At 33.9% G+C, this 24,392-nt stretch overlaps 1 protein-coding gene across 3 annotated transcripts in view; it reads right to left on the bottom strand.

The window, feature by feature from the left end:
• Positions 1-24,392, bottom strand: part of VPS13B (vacuolar protein sorting 13 homolog B) — a 1,028,583-nt gene that overhangs the window by 740,155 nt on the left and 264,036 nt on the right. For 2 of the 3 annotated variants that reach the window (XM_020969175.2, XM_020969189.2), the window contains exons 18-19: positions 3,875-4,009; positions 2,602-2,775 (exon numbers count right to left, since the gene is read on the bottom strand). In XM_020969175.2, the coding sequence (XP_020824834.1) occupies positions 2,602-2,775; positions 3,875-4,009 (309 nt within the window). Of the gene's footprint in view, positions 1-675; positions 1,082-2,601; positions 2,776-3,874; positions 4,010-24,392 lie in introns of those variants that run through there. The other variant, XM_020969177.2, reaches the window with a different exon arrangement.

Below are 24,392 nucleotides of genomic sequence, written 5' to 3'. Positions count from 1 at the left end.
CTTTTTTCCATAGACCACAAAGCAATTAATCAATCAATCAATCAATTAATCAACAGGACAATAAATTAAGAAAGAGAGTAATTTTTTTTTTTTAACAGAGTGATTCCAAAATGTGGAAAACTCACTCTCTGGTTCCCAGCCCAAGATAGCTTCATTTCTTCCCAGGCAGGAAAAAAGACTACAAATCACAGGGGTTTTATGGATTTATCCCCCTTGTAAGGCAGGCAGTCCAAGACTACTCCTATTGGCTATTATACATAAAATGAACTAAAAAATGTCTTCAGATTCCTTTAAAATGTAAAATCTACGATTTTTTCATTTAGATTTCACATTGATTTAAAAAAAAAGAAACTAAGCAAAGCTGTTGTTTCTCATTTTCTTTTATTCAAGCTTCCCTAAAGTAAGTTGTGTTTAAATCTGCATAGTGCCTGGAACACAGTAAGTGCTTATTAAATGCTTAATTACTTGATAAATACTTAATTTCAAATAATAACTCTGATGTGTTCAAATGAAAAAAGAGAGCTAAAAGATCTGTTTCAATATCAAGCAGAAACTTTGCTAATCATAAAAAAGAATGGGACAAAATTTATCTTGACATAATAGTTTATATTTATGCATACATGTTTTTATATACATACTTGCCAATACATGGGATAAACGGCTTACTTCTTTTCATAGTCATCTAATTCTCAACCATGGTCCCCTATTTTCTTTTTATATTCATGAGGTAAACATTTTGCTCCTTCTTCCTTATGGCCTTTCCTTTAGAGCTTACTTTTTGGTTTTCTTCTATTTAATAGCCACATAATTTGATGGTCAGTGCTTTTAATAAATTATTTTTTTCCTTTGTGGAAGCATTTACACAAAAGGCCAGGTGTTCTCCCATCTCTTACCCCCTGCCATGATTATTAAAGGAAGTCTGTTAAGCCTTTTACCAAACTGGGCTAAAAACACTCAACTTTAGCTCTTAAGCTACTCAGTTCATATAGTATTGTACATTCTACTACCAATCCTACAAATTCCAGAAGCCCTACGGGAAATTCATTGAGCACCACTCACCTGATGCATATTTTACTGCTTGCTGAAAAAAAAAAGAACAAAATATCACTAAGTCTACTCTGATTGCTTTGGGTTGTTTTTTATTTTGGGGGGGTTTTTTGTTAATTGAGACACCTCTGGGTTTTTTTTTTTAAGTTCCAAAGTCCAAGTGCACTTGCTCATCCTACACTGAGTACCTGTCCTACATATACCTATTTAAATCTTTTTATACAAACATAAGATGAAAATTAATTACTTTAAAACTGTTTTAATTAATAATAATAATAATATGTACAAACACTATAAATCATGTAATAAATCCCTCAAGAGTAAATGGGTGTGCTGGAATAGAGTGGGATAGAAATTTTAAACTGAAAACCCCTGTTGGGGATATTATAACAATAACGGCTATAATGATAACAGAACTAGCTAACATTTATATAGCACTTTAGAGTTTACAAAGAACTTTGCACATGTCCCATTTATCTTCTCAACAACCCTATAAGATAAGTGCTATTATTATCCCCATTTCAGAAGTAAGGAATATAAGATGAAGAGAGGTTAAGTGACTTGCCCATGGTCACACCAGCAAGCTGGAAAATGTCTGAGACTGGACTCAAACTTCTTTGTGGATTAAAGCCTAATGTTTTATCCACTGTGTGACCAAGCCTAGTTTTAAGAAAAACATATTACCTTTGAAAATTAAAGCCAAGCTAAAGGAAATCTCCAAAATACCAATCAAATCTTCACATTCCGAATTTACAAACATTCCTAATTAAACACATCACATATAGTCAAGGTTTTGAATCTTCCTCAATAAAGTATAAAATAACATGAAGGAGCAGCTATAACTATAGGTTTATTATTACATTTATAATTTCCCTTTAGGTTACCTTTAACAAATCAGATTTTTATATATGTGTGTGTGTGTGTGTGTGTGTGTATGTGTGTGTGTATACATATATATATATGTATACATATATGTATACACACACACACACACACACACACACACACACACACACACACACCCTAAAGGAAAGGGAAATGCACTATCTCCTAAGAACACTGATTTCACTTAAAAGTCATGTTGGTTTGGGGTTTGAGGGTTGAGGCAAAGGTACAAAATTACGTCATTTGGCCAACATTAAATGATAAATAAAAGTAAATTTTCTCTATTACAAATTGAGAGGGAGAATGTGTATACATACACATATCTACATACATATATCTACACATAAGCGTGCGCACGCACGCACACACACACACACACACACACACACACACTCCATAGGACCTTCCATTTTTCTAACCCTTTGCCTGTTTGTGCATGTATGTGCTGAGGATCTGGTTCATAAAGGCAAATTTACCTATCTAAAATCAATACAACTTTTAAAAACAATAAAAATGATATAATTATTCATTTTGATTTTCAAAAAGAATAACTGAAGTTTTATATCTAATGGTTACAGAGTCTTCAAGAGATAGACTCCACTCAAAAGAAGTCCTGCTAGAAATGAAAGTACAAAATGATATGAACATAAATAGAAGTTTTGTACTTACCTGAATTATGACAGTAGTCCACAGATTGGGGAATCTGCATGGTAAAAGCTATCAAATCTGGGGCTAAAAGAGATTCTGGTTTTCTGCTTTCATTGAGCCATTTGCTGCTGTGGAGGTCTTTGGTGTCAGAAGGGCCTTGAATTAAGGGAATCAGTTTCTCTTTTCCATTCTCACCTAAATAAAAATATCAGTGTAAACTTTGAAATTATAAGCACTTTTCCCCTAAATATGTAACTAGCCCATGTTTCAATACACCTTAAAATATCAAGGTATAGGGCAATATTATTAGCAGGATGACTAGAATTTGTATCCATTATATTCATCAATCCATTTTAAACTGCATTGATCTCTGTATAACCATAATCCAGGATAAACTAAATAATCCTAAATTGAATGTCCAAATTATAATCGATCTAAGACAGTTATGTCCTTCATTTGAAATAAATCTTCTAAAGAATGTCAATAATATTTGAAACCCAAAGTTAACAAATATTAAGACAATTTAACCAGTATAAGTCTACTTTTCATTTTTAAATGAGTTTTAAAATTTTATTATCATTTATCTCTCTCCTGACAACCCAGAAAGCCAAGCCTTGTAACAAACATAATTTTTTAAAGACGAAAAGGGTGGGCTGGGGAGGAAATCAACATCACCAATATAAGCATATTTTATAATTCAAAACTGGAAGTTAACAGAGTTAAGTGTGAATCAAGTGTAAAAAATAATAAAAGGTGATAAGAAAGTTGGCCAGCTTCTCAATATATATTATTTTTTGAATTAGTAACCTGAACTTTGTTTTTAAGTTTTTCTCACATATCATTATATTGACAGGCTACATCTAGTTGTCTGCAATGGTCAATTTTCCTCCCAAGCATTCTAGTGAAGGGAAAAAAAAAGGTCTTAAAAGTGTTTTGCAGCTAGGTATATATGTATAATACATATGTATGTGTGTGTATATATGTATATCACACAAACTTACATTAAGATTTGGTATAAAATTTATACATTTTCAAGCAACTCTTTAAAAATAATTTCTCTAATTTTCTTCAAAATCAATCTTATAAATAGAATTTTTAAAATAAAAAAAAAATTATTAAGCCAAGTAGCATCATCCTGGCAAAATAAAAAGGAAAAAAGAGAAATAAAAATTTAAAAACCCTCTGATTCATAGGAACAATGAGTAAATTCTTGTTTCAGTAACGCTCCTTGTAAAAAGCAAGGCCAATTCTCCTATACAGGCAATAAAGTTTTACATGGTCCAGCTGCACATACCTGGGGCTTTGGCACAAATTTTTATTGATCCCACGGTCCCAGAGGCACATTTGACCAATGATGTGCTGCAGTACTTCAATTCAACATTCTGGATTGAGCCCTCAAGAGTTGGCAAGGGATTCTTAGATTTCACACCTAATAAAAGAAAACTGCAAATGTACTAGCTGGTTGAATTTAAATAATTTTTATATTCCTTCACCAAGGCATTTAAACTTAATTATGCTTTAATTATCTACTTCAGATGTTCTTATAATATTTGTGCTATGTTTCATAGTTTGGTGTTTAGGAGGTGAGAGAATGCAATTTAAAAATACATGATCTGTAATAACTATATTTATACAGTTAACTATCAACATTATGTAGAAAAACAGGTTATTCAGAAATAGATAATTTTTAAAATATTTATATATATGGCTTTGATATTTGTGTTATCACCTGAGAAGTTCAACATTTATTTTCCTAATTCATTCCATTTAGATTTTAAGTAAAATTATTTTGCAAAGGCAACGAGCTATGAGCTTACTCAATAACAATATCTGAAGGATGTGAAAGGATAACAAAGCAGAATTTTTAAATTTTAAATAATCTACATGTGAATAATTGAGGTAGCCATATATGCTTCCCAATTAAAGTAAAAAAGATTTTATTTCAACCAACCAATAAGTATTTATTGAATGCCAAGTATGTGCTAAGTGGGAGATTATTTTTTAAAGGCTTAATTTCCAATTCAACATTTATTGCCTATTATATCCTGCCACTATCCTAAACTTGAGCTGTAAAGATAAATACAATATAGTCCCTTTTCTCAGAGAGCTGACATTCTATTGGATATGGATACTTATTCTCAAGAAACCTGCAATTTACAAGTATTATAGGATTTGAGGAAAGGTGGCAAGATCAGTAAGAGAGAAAAGCTAGATAGGATTTGGAACAGGTCTCAAATTATGGATAGGATTAAGGTTGAGGGATAAGAGGAAAGGACATTATACCCATTGAAAAGTTCATTATATATGTATACATAATTCACATGTGTCTACATTTAAGTATAAATTAACATGCTTGGTTACAACTTTTTCTTTTCTCCTCATTCCTCATGTAAGTCAGATATATATTATCCTTCATGTTACAGATTGTTGCGAATGACTAACAAAAATCACCAAATAAACTTTTAATTATTGTCACAAATGCATACATTAAAGATAATTTGCCTTTCCTTTCTAACTACAGCTGTCATTTGTTAAGCCCACATATTTCTTTTATTTGCCAGATCATAAGATCACAGATTTACGGATGGAAGGGACCTTAGAGATCATCTAGTCCAACTACTTTGTTTTACTGATAAGGAACTAAAGGGCAAAAAGGCTCAATGCCTTGTCCTGTGTCTTGCATAGAGTTGGTGGCAGAGCCAAAATCTGAACCCAGGTCTTGTTACTCTGGCACTCTTTCTAGCCACAAGCTGCCTTTCAGTGACTTAATTCGAAATAAGCAACTGCATTTCTAAATCTGGAATAGTGATTATGTGAATTTATGATACAATTTCTGTTCTCTTTCAGGACTTGACATTATGATGCATCACCTAAAGCTTTAGCATGTCCTGAAGAGTACGAAATAAGACAAAATTAAACATTCAACTTCCCTTTACCATAAACTGGCTACTTAAATACCCTAATGTCATCTATGATATGCAAATAGCATATGCAAATAGAGAGGAATAGCAATGTGGAAAGTCTGATATATAAAACAAGCTAGAGAACCCATTCATCTTTCCCATTCTCTTCAGCAGATGCATTCATTTGCACACAGAAGCTCCCAAATTATTGTCTCAAAGGCTTTTTATTGCAGTCAGGATTTATAAGCTGAAACTGGAGCACATCTAAAAGCATCTTAGTAGAGCAATTTAATTGTCTTCACTTATGATCATTTATCATGATTTCTATCATACTCAGCAATTAACAGCACTTGGAAAATACTCTGTCTTTGGTCATAAGGAAAAAAATGGGTTTAGTGGTTTCATTTTAGTCCACATCTTAAAATACATTAGGTAATTATCAAACTATCTGACACAGGGAAGTGCTTTTTACACCCTTTTCTAATAAGAGAATCAGAAATAAAGTGAAATAGCAGAGGTGTCATTGGAGGTCAAAGTTAAAAGCCAATTGGCAAACCTCCAAAGACAGGCTTAGTAAATACCTGTCTACACAATTTTTGGTTCAATCTAATGTCAATGGTATTTAAGATTCTTATTTCAATAAGCAATGCATTTATTGATACATATTTTATAGAAATTTTGATACTTAAAATATTAGTTTGTCAGTTTTTTTCTGGGGCAAACTTGAAAAGAATGAGAAGCTTAAAGCTAACATTTTTAAAACCAATACAAACTCAATGAATAAAGAGAATACATTATAATAAAATCTTGATAGCTTATTCTAATAGAAGACAGAGCTGCTAATGACAAACAATTGTGGATTTCCCCTCCATCTTATATTAATTTTCAATAATAGTCAAAAATGAAGGCAAAAAGGAAAAGAAAGATAAATGAATAGTGAAAATAATCTTATATCAAATAATAACAAATTGTTAATCCCACATATTGATACCTAAATTAAGAGGGAAAGATGATATTAGGAAAATAGTAAAGTTAACAACTGAACAAATAAAAGAGAAAAGAGAAATGGAAATATTTGTATTCTAATGAAGAAATCATAAAGAAATATAGCTAGATGAAAATCTCACAGAAGCTTTTTAATGGAATCACACAAATGTGCACATAGTACACATGGACCTGTACTTATGACTGACAGATACTATCCAATATCTATATCAATTTTTAAGTAGTGAGCCAGCATTTACTAATTGACAGGCACTTCACAAAGCTCTGGGGATACAAAAAGAAAAAAAATCATAGTCCCACTCTCCAGGAGCTCACATTCTAATGAAAGAAAACATACAAACAAATTTATTTTTATACACACACACACAAGACAATAATGTTGGGGGAGATCGAGAAAAGGCTACTACGAAAGATGGGATCTGAGCTGAGTCATGAACCTGGGCAAGCCACTGCAGGTGAGAAATGAGCATTCTAGCCAGTGAAAAGGTATGGTATTAAGAGAATGGAATACCCTGTGCAAAAAACAGTAAGAATTCTGGCCACTGTCATTATGTTATTGAGTATGTAGAGGAGAATAAAATCAGAAATATAGAAAGGGACTAGGTTATAAAGAACTTTAAAATCCAAACAAAGGGTTTGGTCATGAGTAATAGGAAAGCCACTGGAATGTATTAAGTTAGGGGGAGGGATATGGCATGCTCAGATCTAAACTTTAGACAGATAACTTTGGCAGTTGAATGAAGGATTGACAAAAGTGGGGAAAGATGGGAGGCAGGGAGAACAACCAGAAGAGTATTGTAATACTCTAGGAATAAGGTGATAAGTGTCTATACTTGGATGGCAGCTGTGTAAGTAGAGAAAAGGGGATGTATATGAAGGATGCTGTGAAGGCAGAAATGACAAGATTTGGCAATAAAATGGATATGTGGGATGAGTAAGAGGAAGTAGTCAAGGATGATTAAGGCTATAAGGCTGAATAACTGAAAGGATAATAATGCCCTAGACAATCAGAGGAAACCAGAAGAAGGGAGGGTTGGGCAAAAGAAGATGAGTTCTGTTTTAGATATGCTGAATCTGAGATACCTTCAAGATACCCAGTTCAAAATGTCCAACAGGCAGCTGATAATGAGACTGAAACTTGAGCTGGATAAACAGATCTGAGAAGCATCTGAATAGAGAAGATTACTAATCCCATAGGAGTTGATGAGGTCATGAAACAACTGACTCCATACAGCATGGGTTTTTTAATATTTTGGGGTCATGGATTCATTTGGCAATGTGATAAAGACCCTCTAGGGATAATGTTTTAAAATGAATAAAATCAAATATATAAGATTAAAAAGGAAATCAATCATACTTAAATAAAACTATTGAAATATTTTTTTATTCATAAGTTCAGGTTAAGAACTCCCACTCTAGAAGGAAAAGAAAAGAGGGCCCAGGACAAAGTCTCAGTGAAAGCTCACGTTTAGAAGACATAATTTAGAGGAAATTCCAGCTAAGATTCAGAAGGTGTGGTCAGACACGTAAGAGGAGAATCAAGAGAGAGAACCTGGAAAGGGAGACATGGTAGAATGGAATCATTTGTGAATGTAGAAGTTTTTGCCTTGGCAAGGAGGTAAGATGGATTAAAGGAAGAGATGGTGTAGAAAGGCATCTGAGAGATGTGAGATGAGGATGAGGAGAGAAAAGGGAGCTCTGAGCACAAAGCTTTAATTTTTTCAATGAAATGATTCCTGGCAGAGAGAGTGGAGTCATGAGAGAGCAGAGAGTAACTATGGAAGGTTTGTGGAGAGATGAAAAAGTTTGGAAAATCTGTGATGAGTAGGATAATGAATCCATTGGGGAGGTATGAAAAGGACTGTGTGCTGAGTACACATTTGAAATTAAGTAACATAAATCTGCAATGGACTTATTTAGCAGTTTTCTCCAGCTCTGTCTATAGCACATAGGTAGGAATCACTGTAGTGAATAATGAGAGTAATCTAAGGATGAAGCTTGTCAGAGTAATATAGAAGATAGGTTAAGGGAGCAAGGTACTCAAAAGAAGAAAACAGTATAAAATTAAACTGGTTCATCAAGGGGTCAAGACGGGGAAGAAAGAAAGTGGAGGCAGTGTATGAGAGATGGTCTGGGAAAGAACTAAGGTAGTGGTGGGGAACCTGCAGCCTCGAGGCCACATGTGGCCCTCTCACTCCTCCAGTGCAGCCTTTAGACCGAGTACAAGTTTTACAGAACAAATCCTTTTATTAAGGGGATTTGTTCTGTGAAGTTTGGATTCAGCTAAAGGGCCACACCCAAGGACCCACCCCTGAACAAATGGGTCAAAAGATCAGAGGTCTCTCTAATCTCTTGAGGATGACTGAACATCCTCAATGAGGATGAAGAATTTTAGGGTTGCAAGGCAAAGTAAGAAGTGGAATGATTAACAGATAAGGGAATTTCAGAGTTTTTTAACATGGAAGTGGTATTTTTTCTGGGTGATGGCAAGATCAAGGGTATGATATTATTGCATGTGACTGAAGTGGCATCGAGTAGTAGGTTATATGAAATGGATAAACTGAAGAACTGGAACACTACAGTTTTATAGGAGAGAGTGAAAAGCCACAGGAGGCTTGAGAAAGGATGAAATGGTCTGGGATAACTCTTGCGGTAAGGAGAATAAGTCACTTTGGGAAGTATAAAAGAACTGTTCTGCTGCAATGAAGGTCCAGTTGAGATTATATAACATGAATCTTTAGTAGACCCAGTCAGCAGTTTCATGATTTTCTCCAACTTTATTCAGTTACACCTGAATAGATGCAAAGGCACAGGATAGTGGAAAACATACAAGGTTGAGGTTTGGCAGGGTAAAATCAGAAAAAAGATAAAAGGAGTTGAACTGATTCACCAAGGGGTCAAGCTAGGGAAAGTAGGAGAGAGTAGCCAGTACAGGAATAATGGTCTGAAAAAGAACTGAGGGTAATCATAGTGAGAACAATGAATCATGCTTATGTTTGCTAGGCAGAGACAAAGGTATAATTAAAAATATTAATTAAATAAAAAAATCAGACAAAGGAATTTCTGAACTCATGAATATAGAAAATGCAACATTTGTGGATGGTGGCAAGACCTTTACGGTATGACCATCTCTGTATGTAGCTGAGGCAGGATAGAGGAATAACCTTAAAAGTAAAGGTAACATCAACATTCACACACAGATTTGATTCAACTACTGCCGCTACAGAAGAATAGTAATATTTGATGGTAATACTGAAAAAGGATTTTCCAGCCAAATTCTTTTACTTGAGCATTTCATGAGACAATGATTTTTCTCACATACAACTTTACATTCCAGCAGAATTACAGGAATATGCCTCTTTACATTAGTATCTCAACTTCATCCAAGCACCCTCAGGAATAAGCATTTGCACGTGCCTAAGGAATCTATCTAGTTTTTAGAACTAGATTTCCAAGCAGCAACAATGATGTTTCTTGTCAGTATTTCTCACACCAACAGCCAAAACTCTACTACAGAATAAAATTATATATTTTAAAACTATGAATCTATTATTATTTAATCCCAAAATGAATTTGATTTTCAAAAGTGATAGTTGATAAGCAACCAGTCTCTAACATGAATACACTTTTGTTGCACAGGAGGAAAAATGAAAGGAGAATTATGAAAAATATCTACTGCAAATTTTTTCTTATAAATTCGACTGTGTAAGTGTATTATTTTGAAAGGCTGGAGCAGAACATCTGACAACTCAGGTACAAACCTTAACAGACCAGGCACTGTAACAGTGGCTCCTCAATAATACCTCTGTAATTATTGTGCCGCTACTCAGGTTTTAGCCCAGGGAATATCAAACCATCAGTATCTCTCACATGACTTTAAAGTTCCTACCCTCAATGTCCTCTATTACAAACAAAGGTTTGTGAGAAAAAAATGAGCAAAGTGCAAGAATAACCAGAAAAGAAGAAAAGTGGTTCACTTTTCTAATAAGCCCCATCCTAATTTTTCAAGGCATTCCTCTTAATTCCAAGGAAAAGGAAGGAAGAAAAGAGAGAGGGGAATGGGAAGGGAGAAAAGAAGGAAGATGGAAGGGGGAAAGGGGCAGAGGGAAGAATGAAAAAATTAAAGTGTTCAAAAATTATTTTTTGCATAAATTATTTTTGTACAGCTTTTAAGGTAGGATGGGGACAAGTTGTAAAGAACTCTAAGTGTCAAAAAAGGGGGTTATATTTGACCTAGAGATAAAAGAGAGCAACTGGAGATACTGAGCAAGGAGGGTGACGCTTTCAGATATGCACTTTTAGCTAAAATCACTTTGGTAACTGTATAGAAGATAAATTAGAGTAGGGACAGACTTGAGGCAGGGAAACCAATTAGGAAGTTACTGCATTAGTAGATGTGCCCCTTTCAGATCCCTTTGATGGAACTTCATCAATGTCACAAAAACTCTGTCCTGAGCACTGTTCTTTTCTCCCTCTATACCTGATGATCCAATCAGATCCCATGATTTCAATTATCATCTCTATGCTGATAATTCTCAGATCTACTTATTTAGTAATAACCTCTCTCCTAAGCTTCAGACTCATATCCAATCTACTGCCAAAGTGTTGATTTTACTTTCATAATATCTCTCCTATATGCTCCTCCTCCCTTTTCTCTTAACACTCCCAGTCCTCTGATACAGACCCTTACAACCTGGACTATTATAACAGGCTCCTGGCTGCTCTCCTTGACTCGTCTCTCCAACCTATAGTATATCTTGCATTTATTTGTCAAACTGATCTTCCTAAAGCACAGGTCTGACCATGTCACACCCCATCCCCCTCAAGTAAATAGGCTCCCTTGGCTTTATCTTCTCCAGGATCAAATAAAAAATCCTCTGGCATTTAAAGCCATTCACAACCTGATATCCTTCAAACTTTCAAATCTTCTTACACATTATCCTTTCCCCACCTCCTCTCTCAGCTCCAAAATTTACTCTTTGATCCAATAATACTGGTCTCCTTGCTGTTCCTCATACAAGACACTATCTCTACACTGCAGGCATTTTCACTGGCTGTCCCTCATGCCCGGAATGCTCTCCTTCCTCATCTCTGGCTTCCGGCTTCTCTGGGTCCTTCAAGGCCCAGCTAAAATATCACTTTTGACAAGAAGCCCTTCCTGACAGCCTTTAATGCTAGTAGTGCCTTCTCAATATGAACAGGCAGTTTTCAAAAGAAGAAATCAAAGCCATCAGTAGTCATGAAAAATGACCTAAAATCACTAATACAGAAATGCAAATTAAAATTCTGAGGTCCCACTTTATACCCATCAAATTGCCTAACATGAGAAAAAAGGAAAATGACAAACACTGGAAGGGATGTGGGAAAATAAGTACACTAATGCACTGCTGATAAAGTTGTTAACTAGTCATTCTGGAGAACAATTTGAAATAACGACCAAAGGGCTATAAAACTGTGTCTACCCTCTGACACAGTAATACTGATACTAAATTTGTACCCAAAGAAATCAAAGAATAAGGAAAAGGACCTATATATACATAAATATTTATATCAGCTCTTTCTGTGATGGCAAAAAAAACCCTGGAATTTGAGGAGATGCCCATCAATTGGGGAATGGCTGAACAAGTTGTGGTATACGGTTGCAATGGAATACTATTTGTGCTATAAGAAATAAAAAGCGAAATGATTTTAGAAAAACCTGGGAAGACTTATTTGAACTGATGAAAAGTGAAATGAACAGAACTAGAAGGATACAGTAACAGCAATATTGTAAGGATAAGCAACCGTGAAAGACTTTGCTCCTCTAATCAATACAATGATCGACAACAATTCCAAAGAACTCATGAAGAAAAATGCTATCTACTTCCAGAGAGGAAACTGATGAACATTCAGTGCCGAATGAAGCACATTTTTCTACTTTATTTTTCTTGCTTTTAATTCTTCTACATAGCTAATACAGAATCATATTTTTCATGACTTCATACTTACAATGTGTATTATGTTTCTTGCCTTCTCAATGGATGAGGGAGGGGAAGAGAGAGAAAATTTGGAACTGAAGACAAAAATAGTTTTTTTAATTGTTAATGCCTTCTCTTTAGTGACCAGCTGCAATTTGCCATGTATATATCTTGTTTGTACATAGTTGTTTTCATGTTGTCTCCCCATTAACAGAAGGTTAAAATGTCCTTTGGAACAGGGACTGTCTTTTGCCTTTCTTTGTAATCCCAGCCTGACACACAGTAGGTGCTTAATATATACTTATTTAGTGACTGATTGACTGTGAAGTGGCCCATTTTGAACTCTGTACATAATGTCCCTTTCTCAGACTTTAACTGAACAGTATAAAGATGTTCCTTAATCAATTTGAGAGGATTATAAAACATTGGTCCTTGAATTAAGGCAATGATAGTCTATGCTCTGGTTAATGGTTGTGAGAATCAGTCACACCACAGAAAAAGCAATAGCAAAAATAAACTTAATTAAAAGTTATTAAAAAGAAAACTGCATTTTGTAAAGGGTATCACAGATAACGAATTAATGTCAGTGCTAAATATATACGTACCAAATGGCACAGCATTTAAAATAATGAAAAAATTAAATCATTTTCAGGGAGAAATAGGGAGTAAAACTATAACAGTAAGTAGAGGGCTTCACCCGGCTCAGATTAGAATAAATCTATATTTTTTTTAAAAAAAATGAAGGATTGGAACAGAATTTTAGAAAAGTTAACAATGATAAGTTTGGAGGTTACTGAAAGGAAATAAAAAGGGGGGTGTGTGTGTCTGAATACATATACATATGTATGTATGTGTATGTGTGTGTGTGTGTGTGTGTGTGTGTATATATATTAGACAGATATATATATATATATATATATATATAAATCATAGATATACATAGATATATGTATATATCTGCTGTGCATGATAGTTTTACAGAAACTGACCATTTACTAAAACATTAAAAACCTCACAAACACTGAAATGCAGAAATATTAAATGTAACTTTTATGGGCCACAATGATATAAAAATTATATTTAAAAAGGGTCAAGGAAAAAAATGCTGAAACATTAATCGGAGACTAAATAATCATAAAAAATGTGTGAGTAAAAAAAATCATAGAAAATATAATTTCATTAGAGATAATGACGACAACAAGACATCAAAACAAAATGTTTGGGATCTAGTCAAAGCAGCATTTAGGGAATATATTATATCTCTAATCAACTAATAGGAAATACAACCAAAATACCTAAAACACCAAATTAAAAACCCAAATTAGACACCAAAACTAAAATCCTAAAAATCAAAGAAGACACTAACAAAACTGAAAATAATACCAATAATGAAACTAGGAGCTGGCTCTTCTTTTGTTGTTGTTGTTTTTTTTTTAGGCAATTGGGGGTTAAGTGACTTGCCCAGGGTCACACAGCTAGTAAGTGTCAAGTGTTTGGTCTGAGGTCGGATTTGAACTCAGGTCCTCCTGACTTCAGGACCGGTGCTCTCTCCACTGTGCCACCTAGCTGCCCCCAAGGAACTGGCTCTTCTTAAAAGAACAGCATAACTGATAATAGCTAGTGATTTTTTAAAAAGAAAGAAACCAAAACCATATCAAAAATGGAAAAAAGTAATTCATAACTAATGAAGAAAGAAATTATTAGGAACTATTTCACCTAATTATATGCAATAAATTTGAAAATCTCAGTGAAAGAGATGAATAGTTACATAATAGAAAATGTCTAGATTAACAAAAAAATAGAAGACTCAATAACTCAATGGAAAAAAAAAGAAAAGAGAAGAGAAGAAAAAGAAATTGCAGAAGCAAAGGGACTCCCAAAGGACAAAATCCAGGACAACAATAATTTACAAGCTAATCCCATCATTTAAAAAATAATTAATTCCTATGCTCCATAAACAATTTGGAAAAAAAAAAAGGAAGAGAATTGGCACTACCTATAATATATAGATAGACCTGATACCTAAACCAGGAAGAGTCAAAATAAAGAATTAAAATTGTAAATCAATATCATTAATATTGATGCAAAATTTTACACAAAATATTAGCAATTTCAGCCACATATCAGAAAATTATATACTATGACCAAGTTGGTTTTATAATAGGAATGTAGGGCTACTTTAATAGTAAAACTATAAACATACAAACATAACTGACTGTAATTAATACAAAAAACAACATGAGCGCAGTAGATAGAATGCTGGACCTGGAGTCAGAAAGACTCCTCTTTCTGGGTTCAAATCTGGCCTCAGATACTGACAAGCTATGAGACCCTAGGAGAATCATGTAACCCTGTCTGCCTCATTTCCTCATCTATAAAATGAGCTAGACAAGGAAATGGCAGACACTGAAGTATCTTTGCCAACTTGGCAAAGTTGAAGAGTTGGACACATCTAAAAATAACTGAACAACATCATCTATCAAAAAACAACAAAGAGGGACAGGTAGGTGATGCAGTGGATACAGCACCGGCCCTGGATTCAGGAGGACGTGAGTTCAAATCCAGCCTTAGGCACATAACACTTACTACCTGTGTGACCCTGGGCAAGTCACTTAACCCCATTGCTTAGCCACAAAAACAAAACAAAACAAAACAAAACAAAACAAGGAGCATAATTTGTAATAGAGTTAAACTAAAGATCTCTCCAATAATATCAGGAGTAAAGATGCACTTGTCACCATTAATATGAAATATAATATTAGAAATGTTAGCTACAGTAATAAGAAAAGAAAAAGAAATTGAGGGAATAATGAAGGAAAAAAACAAAAATGCTTGGGAAACTATTAGGAAAATTGGAAAGTAGTTGGGCAGAAACTAGGTCTAGTGTAATATTTTACAATATATATCAAAATAATCTCCAAATGGGCACAAGTTAGACATGAAGGGAAATATCAAAATCTACGGATAAAGAAAGAGCTCATAACCAAGCAAGAGACAGAAAGAATCATAGAAAGTAACATGGACAATTCTGATTATATAAAATTTAAACACTTTAGCACAAACAAAACTAACATAACTAAAATTAGAAGAGATGCAGGTAAATGCAGGACCAGGGGGTATCATATCTTTGCAGCAAATTTTACTGATAAAGGTCTCATTTTCTAAGATATAGGAGGAACTGAATAATATTTCTAACACAATAAGAGTCAATTCCCAGTTGATAGTCAAAAGATATGAACATGTAGTTTTCAGAGAAAAAAGCCACACTATTCATGTGAAAAAACACTGCAAATTACTAATAATTAGAGAAATGCAAATTAAAACAACTGTGAACATGGTGGAATATTACTGTATTGTATGACAGGATGAACAAGATGGCTTCAGAGAAAACAGGAAGATTTTCTATGAACTGATACAGAGTAAAGTGAATAAAAACAGGAAAATTGTATATCATATATAGAAATATATATAGGATATACACATTCCTATATATAATTTATACATATGTGTGTATATAGGTATGTATGTGTGCATGTATGTATATGTATGTATATTAACAACAATGTAAAAACAAACAACTTAGAAATATTCAGGAAATCTGACCAACCACGACTTTCAGATGACTCATGATGAAACATACTTTCTATCTCCTTATAAAGAAGTGATTGCAACACCTTTTTTGTATGGTTTTGACAAGACTAACATGGGATGTGGTGGTAGTAGTGGGTATTTTTGCTTGACTGTACCTCTTTATAGGGCAGTTACATAGGGCAGTAGATAGAGTGCTTGGCCTGGAGTCAGAAAGACCCAAGTTCCAATACAACCTCAGAAACTTACTACCTGTGTGACCCTGGGAAAGTCATTTAACCTTGTTTGCCTCAGTTTCCTCACCTGTAAAATGAGCTGAAGAAAATGGCACACCACTACAGTATCTTTGCCAAGAAAACCCCAAAAAGGAGTCACAAAGAGTCAGACACAAATAAAAAACAACTAAAAAACATCATGGTTATAACAGGGGTTTTGTTTTTCTTGTCTTTTCCATGGGAGCTGGGGAAAAGTAGAAGAAAAAGAAGGCAGATTTTCATTTAAAAATAAAAGGTAATTTTAAAAAAGAGAAAGGAATGAAAGGTAAGATAATAAAGGCACAGATTTTAGCTCTCAGGGATAGGTAGATAAAGTGAGGGTTTCTTAAGGATAGGAAAGACATAGGCATGTTTATAGGCAGCAAAAAAGCACACAGTAGACCAGTAGAGACTGATGATTAGTAAGGGAATAGAGAGGTCAATCTAGAATAGAGAGTGGAATGGAAAAAGATCACATCTTCATGTGAAATGGAGGTAAGAGAAGAGATAGTAGGAGATGGCATCTGACTAATATTATATAAGGAGAGGAGAAGAAGGTGTGCTTGGCAAATGGCCTCAACTTTTTCAATGAGATAAGAGGTAACAGGGAGTGGATGCAATGGAAGGTTTGAGGAGGACTGAATACAGATTTGGAAAAGCTATATATATTACCTTCACAAAAACTGACAACATATTGGCACACAAAGCCTCTTCAAAGAAAATTAAGAAAAGCAGCAACACTATATACATCATAAACTGGTCATAATGCAATTAAATTACATTCAATAAACTGTCTTTATGGAAGAAACATAACTAAATAATAAAATTCTAAAGAACTGGGTAAAAGAACAAATTATAGAAAAAATAGAGAATATCATTTAAAAATGACAATAATGAAATAACAGACCAGAGTTTCTAAAAAGCATCTATAGCATTTCTGAAGGGAAAACTTTTCATTAAATGAAATAATTAATAACGAGCAAAGTTGCAAGGTACACTGGCTAAATCCATATAAATTTCAGCATTCCTACAAAAACAAATACCAAGGAGAACTAAAATGATAAATTCTACTTAAAATAACAATAAAATATATAAAATATATGGGAGTATATCTTCCAAGATTCACTCAGGGACAATATTAATCTACCTATAAAACATACTTCGCATAAATACAGACAGACTCAACTATTTAGTGAAATAGTCACTGCTAATGGGTAGGCCAAACTACTTGAGATTGATACCACTACTCTAAACCAGTAATAATTAAAGAAATGCAAGTTAAAGCAACTCTGAGGTTCCACCTAAAACACCAATGAGACTAGCAAAGATGACAAAAGAGTAAAATGACAAATGTTGGACTGTGGGAAAACAGACATATTAGTGAAGCTATGAATTAGTTCGGCCATTCTTTAAGACAATTTGGAATTATGCCTAGAAAATTGCCAAAGCATGCATACCCTTTGACCCAATTATTCCACTCCTAAGCATATCACAAAGAAATCTGAGGAAAAAAAGAGAACTAAATAAGGGTTTTTTTTTAATGTTATAGTAGCTCTTTTCATAGCAGCCGAAACTTGAAAAGCAAGGGGATGTCCTTCTATTAGGGGATGGCTAAACAAATTGTGCTATATAAATATAATGGAAAGATAATGTAACAAAAAATTATAAATGAACAATTTCAGAGGACATAGTAAGACCGACAAAGACAGAAACAGAACTAGAAGAACGATTTAAACAGTGACAAAAATATTTTAGAGCAAAACAACTTTAAAAGACTTTGGAACCCCAATCAATGCCCAAGTCCAACAAAGATCTAACACATCACTCCTGAAACGGGTGAAAAACTTAAAATGTGAAAAGAGACATGCATTTTTTAGATTCTCAGTGTTCTATGCAACTCTCTCACACTATAAATTACAGAGATGGAGCTACATTGGTAGAGAGAGTTTCCTCATGCAAGAGTTTCTAATAACAATGAAATCCAAGTTCGATTCCCAGTCTCATTCCATATAAACTATGTGAAATTAATCTATATAGCAGTGAAAAGGTCTTGTCTTCCAGAAGCATACAGTTGCCTCCTCTCCCTTTACTTCAGTCCCACCTACTTAAAAGTCTTTTTATAATCTCTTCATCTCACTCCTACCTTTACCAAAGTAGAGCCAAATGCAGTAATAATTACCTTTCCCTATCCAAAATCATACCTACTCAGGACGCCTCCTCAGATTAATCAAAGGACAAATTTCTCTCCTCCTCACACTATAAATTAAAACACTCAAATGGGGTTTTTGTTCATGATAATTATACTAATAGTTGCTTACTTTTATTAGAATAGCACTACTTAATATAACAGGCATGCTGAGCATGATAATTAAACAACTGCTTTGTTGATACCAGGGGAACAAAGCACAAGGTATCCACTTCATAGAGGGTTTCCACACTCTTTCAAAATACTCAAGTACCCTGGAGAAAATCAACTTTTCCAGATCATTGCATCATACTCAGCGCAGCTATGAAAATAACCACTAATTCGCATGTTCAAGCCCTTAAAAAAATCAGTATAGGCTTAATAAGAACTTTAATTTTAAAAACTTTGTTATTACCATTGTACTGAATATTTCTGAGAATAGTTTTATCGGAAAACTTCATTTGTCAACCATCAGTCCATGTTTAATCTATCTACAGGAGAGTGACAGGAAAGAAAAGGTTGGCAGTAGCAAACGTGGTTAAGAAAAGATAGAAAAAAAATTTTGGATAGGTCAGATGCTTTCTTTTTCATTATTTTCTGTAATCACTTGCAATTCTATACTAATAACCTAAAAGGATTACTGCATCTTGAAAAAAAAAAAGGGGAAGATTAAAGGACTTAATAAAATTCTCTGTGCCCACTAAAAATAGGAGTTATAACATGACAAAAGTTTTGGAGTTTTCCAAAGTAACATTAAAATTTATATATGTATTTCCAATAATAGTGATAAATAGAATTCCATTAAGGAAAATATAAAAAGGTCCTTGTTTCCTTCCTTAAACAATCTATTTCACTACCAAGTTGCCAGCAATTTTCACATACTGTACTACTGTGTCTAGATTGACAGTTTCTTTACACCAAGAGGATATTAACCTTTAATCCCTGAATCATTAAAGAAATGTTTGCAGGAATATTTTTAGCCTCTTTATCTGGTCAAAGCACTGGAAGCTAAGTGGTATCTGTACAAACCAATCATTTCACCAGCAGTTTTATATTTCTTCAAAGCCTCCTATAAAAAGCACCTGCCTACAGTGAGTAATGGAGTTTTACATTCACTGCACTCAGGAACAGCGTATGTAACCTATTCCATTTTCCTCCCTTGTGGAATATATTTCAGCTTATATTGTACAGCACATTACCAATGTATATAAAGACTCTCTGATCAGCAATTTGGACTGCAGAGAGCAACCTGCATGAGTGTTTCTTCCCCTTTCCCCCAAATAAAAAGTATTCACTTTATTCATCAAGTCAAATTAGAACAATTTTTTAAAGGTGCTAATCTTACCTTTGTAATGAATATACATAATGCATGTATGCATATTAACTTTGTTTGACCAAAGACACTAATTTCTATTTTCAGAAGTATAACATAATGTGTATAGTTGGTGACCGAACACTCTTTACACACCCCATGCAGGAGAATACAAAAGAGGCCACCTTGGGCTACCTTCAAGAGTGAACCTACTTCTAGGCAACTTGCTGTTGAAATTATTGTGGCCACCCTGGGAAACAAAACTGAGGTAATTTTGGCTCTTGAAGGCTCATAAGGGAAAGAGAATAGATTTTGCTTTAAGGTGGCCTTAAGGTTTACCTCTACCACACTACCAAGTCCTTCTCTAAAAATAAATATTCTAGTCATTGCCTTAATAACTTAGTAAGCATGAATAGAAGTAATCTTAATGTGAGATTAATTTAAATCAACATTTATTAAGTATCTACTGTGCACAAAGTACTGCTGTACTGTACGAGGCACAAATTTCAGGTAAAGAGTAGTTTCAGAGAAGAAAAATAAGGGGGACAGGTAAGGAAACATACTAGAAATATTCTTAGCTATATTACTATGCTTCTTATTTATATGATCATATCACCTATTTGAAAGATAACAAGTAAATGTAAGGCAAAAGCTCCATGCTGCCCCTTGGTGGTGCCCTGCCAAACTGAACCCTCCCTGCATGAGATAAAAGACCAACTATATGAGAGAAGCTGTCTGCCACCAGTATTCAATCAATAAATATTTACTGAACACATATAATGTACAAGATAGATCTCATGGGATACAGAGACATGTATGAGGCATGGGTATAAAACCTCAAGGAATTTAAAATCTAGCTGGAGAAAGAGAATTTTTAGAAAACACAACACTGCAAAGCTACCTCAAGACAGGCTGCCATCAAACACTGAAATATCAATAAAATATCAATTTAAAAAAACCGTAAAAGTCAAATTGAAATACAGACCTCTCTAGATACCAGGTGTTACAAGTGAAGTCTCCAACCTAAACTGGGTTAACAATTAAGAAGTTGGTGCAGTAGAAAGAACACAAGAGTCAAGAAATCTGGGTTTGATAATACTAGGCTATATGACAAGAAGAAAATAACATATCCCTTAGCCTCAATTTCTTCATCTGTAAAATGGAAATATATCATTTGAGATACTTCAGGGGGATGCCATGAAAATAATGGGGTTTTTTTTAATCTTAAAACAATAGAAAGATATGAACTATGACCATAAAGGTAGTAACTCTAAGCACAACTTAAACTTGTTATTTCCTCCCAGCCATTTTCACCCAAAAGATGGGCCAAAACTACTTGCTGCACAAGTGTTTCCTCTGCCCCTTTCAGGGCTCTCCTACTCAAACGAGGCTAGACTAGGATTGAAAAGAAGAATGAGCATCTGGACATGTGGTGGGGGAAGGATAGAGGCCGTTTATAACATTATTAAAAAACCAACCAGTGGCAAAGCAAAGAGTCTCCATCTATCAAGTTTTTAGAATTACCCTATCGTAGAGAAGTAAAAAAACAAACAGAAAAAAACCCCTTGCCAAATATTGATGCCAAATAAAAATTTATCAGACAAATATTTATATTTGTTCTCCAAATCATGAGTATTACTTTTGGTCAATATGAACACAAAAGGTCTAATCCTTTTCCTTCTCATGGGCTATATAAACTTCAACTGACCTCACAACTCCTTCATTAGTCTTTATCAAGGTAATACAAAATGGTCTTTTTTTTCCTGTTTAATTTTCTGAACAAGTACTTACATGGCCTAATACAAGCTGATAATATTAAACTGATTCAGATTATTCTAACAAAGTTTATCAGTTTAGAGATCCTTGGATAAGACATTTTACAGCCTTAATTCTTGGACTGCACTTTTCTAAAGGATGGCTGTTTCAAAGTAATGTTCCAAAGGCAGAATCAAAGAAAAACAAATTAAAAGGATAAACTATTTAATTGCACTAGCTCTGGGAAATCTTTTCCACATAAAAAAGTTCTGTGACACATTCCACATTCTTTAGTATTGAAACTTGTGACATATCTAATACAAGCTTCTTTTTATTAGATCTACAGAGTAATTTAAAGCAAGCAAGTTTATATTTACAGAAATGATTTTGGCAAAGAAGGAAAAATTCAAAATTTCATAAGTAAAAATAGATACAAGTTTAGCTTACTTACCTGGGAAGTGCATTACTTTTTCTCAACTTTTTGAAGGAAAAATGTTTAATATAAACATTTCTAACATTCAAGCCTGTGCTTTATTTTTTATATCACCAGCCCTTTTTACATCACAGCAGCTTGAGGACATGTTCACATAAGGGCACAACCATTCTTCTGAGTTTCAAAGAATTATTTTATTACTCGGCTAAATTTGTGAGAAAGCAGTTTATATGAATGCCAGTTGTACCTTTTTGGAAAGGAGGATGTAAACCTATTTAGTGATCTGCCTTTCTCTTTCATCTTGTCTCTAGTTTCTGTGTAGATTTATAATGTTCATTGTTTCCAATTTTAACAAATCACCTAATGGCAGAAAGGAAAATATGTTAACCTTGGAATTATTTGCAGTTGGAGAAATCTCTTTTGTCTGGCCCAAGCTGGGCCTGCAATCTGTTTTAAACACAGATTGTCTGTCTTTCGTCTGACAGCCACCAAGCTGCACAAATTACTTTCTGCCTGTTCACCTGTTTGCAGCTGTGTCTGTAAGCTCAAGATTCTGCAGTTTGACTTGAGCAACCACTTCAGGATTGATGACATGTGCTGCTGATAAACTGAGCAATTTGAAGAAATTACTGGCTATAGTTATTGAAAGCCATCTGGGCATGAGCTGAGCACTAGAAGCCTTCAATCATGTGTGTGCAACCTGCAGTGGCGGCAGCAGTGTTTGAAGTGATACCCTCCTAGAAGTGGGTTAGCCTTGGCACTAAAGAACCAAGCAAGGGATGGAATATGTATGACCACTCATAAGAATAATAAAAGAGTATGTCCTCTTGGAACTATAAACTATAATTTGAGGTTTACACCTTTCTTCAAAACATTTTTTTTGGGGAAATGGACTACACTAACAGTTCAAATTTCCTATTCCCCCTCACAAAGGAAGGGTTCCTTCTTTCCTAAATCAACATCCTCTCCACCATCCCCCACTGCACATTCTTATTGGAACTCTATCAGCTTCTCTGAATTTCTCTGTCAATTTGTTTTCAACAAGGTGATTTAGCTGAACTACTTATACAACCACTCATGTCAGCCACAAATATAAGTTATTTGTGTGTTTTACATGTGATCATTTTACTTCTTCACACAATTTTTCCCAAAGTCTACATTCATGTTTTTGGGACTAGAAACAATAGACAATATAACGCCTTTTTTGAATCAACATTTCTTTATAAATCAGACAGAAGTAGTAAAAATGACAATTGGGGCAGAAAAAAACTACACATACACTTTGGTTACATTACAATGTAGTTCATTAATACTGAGAGGCTATTCATCTAGCTCTGAAAGAATAAAACGCATTCCTATAAGCAATGTTCAAATTAAAATGGACACAAGCTATGTGACAATAGACAAAACACTTTTAAGTCTTCAGAGAACTATTAGAGACTTGAAAGATTAAGCTGTAGAAAGGCTGTGTTCTGAGGACATGGAGAGTTGTTCCCATTCCACATACAGATGAAATCATATTTAACATATATATTTAATTTTTATATTGTGTGTGTGTGTGTGTGTGTGTGTGTGTGTGTGTGTGTACTATTTCAAATAACAATAATGATCACTGGCAAATTTTACATATTTATATTAAGATCAGGATTAAATGAAAAAACATTCATAACATAGCACACAAACATTCTATAGGAAGGACCAAAATATTATAAAGATACATTTAAAAGTTCACTAAGTTTCATGTATTTTATGCATGACTCAGATGTACAGTTTGAATGAAAAATACCAGCTGCTTTACTCTGAAACCATCCTCGAAAGTTAAAATTCTGCATTAGTTCTGATAAACATTTGGAAACTCTCCCCTCTACTTCTACATTTGTATAAAACATTACAAAACAAAAGAAAATAACAGCAAGTTAAATAAAAGATGAAATGTAAAATGGATTAAAAAATGGCAATACCACATGCAACATTAAAAATTTCTCTTTATGTGTAACTACATCAAACAGAAGAAAATGTTAACTTTAACTGAAAAATATTCCTTAAAAGATATTCCACTTCTTAATTAATTCTATGAAAAAGTAAAATGTCATTAGTGGTACAAGGTTGCAATTTCTTAATAGAAATTTACTAAATGAGACAATATTTGAGGCGGTAGTGAAAACAAACAACCACCACCAAAAACAAACTATAATTAGGAAAATAAAAAAAAGAAACTGTTGAAAAAGTATTATGCATACAATCAATTTTCTAACTACATCAGTTTAATTCCAATTCCTAGCTTCCCCCCATATCTGTTATTTCATCTGCAAGGAAAATTGAGAAAAACACAAAATAGCAAGATACAGAATATTCTTTAAATTCATCTTAAAATATGGCTATATAACATTGATATTGGGATGTTCCAATATATTTGGGAA

This window comes from Phascolarctos cinereus, unplaced genomic scaffold (assembly GCF_003287225.1).
Source record: "Phascolarctos cinereus isolate Bilbo 61053 unplaced genomic scaffold, phaCin_HiC Scaffold_4;HRSCAF=312, whole genome shotgun sequence".
In the NCBI taxonomy this organism is placed as follows: Eukaryota; Metazoa; Chordata; class Mammalia; order Diprotodontia; family Phascolarctidae; genus Phascolarctos; species Phascolarctos cinereus.
The sequence above is the reverse complement of the archived record's forward strand: the minus strand, read 5'-3'. Positions and strand labels throughout refer to the sequence as shown.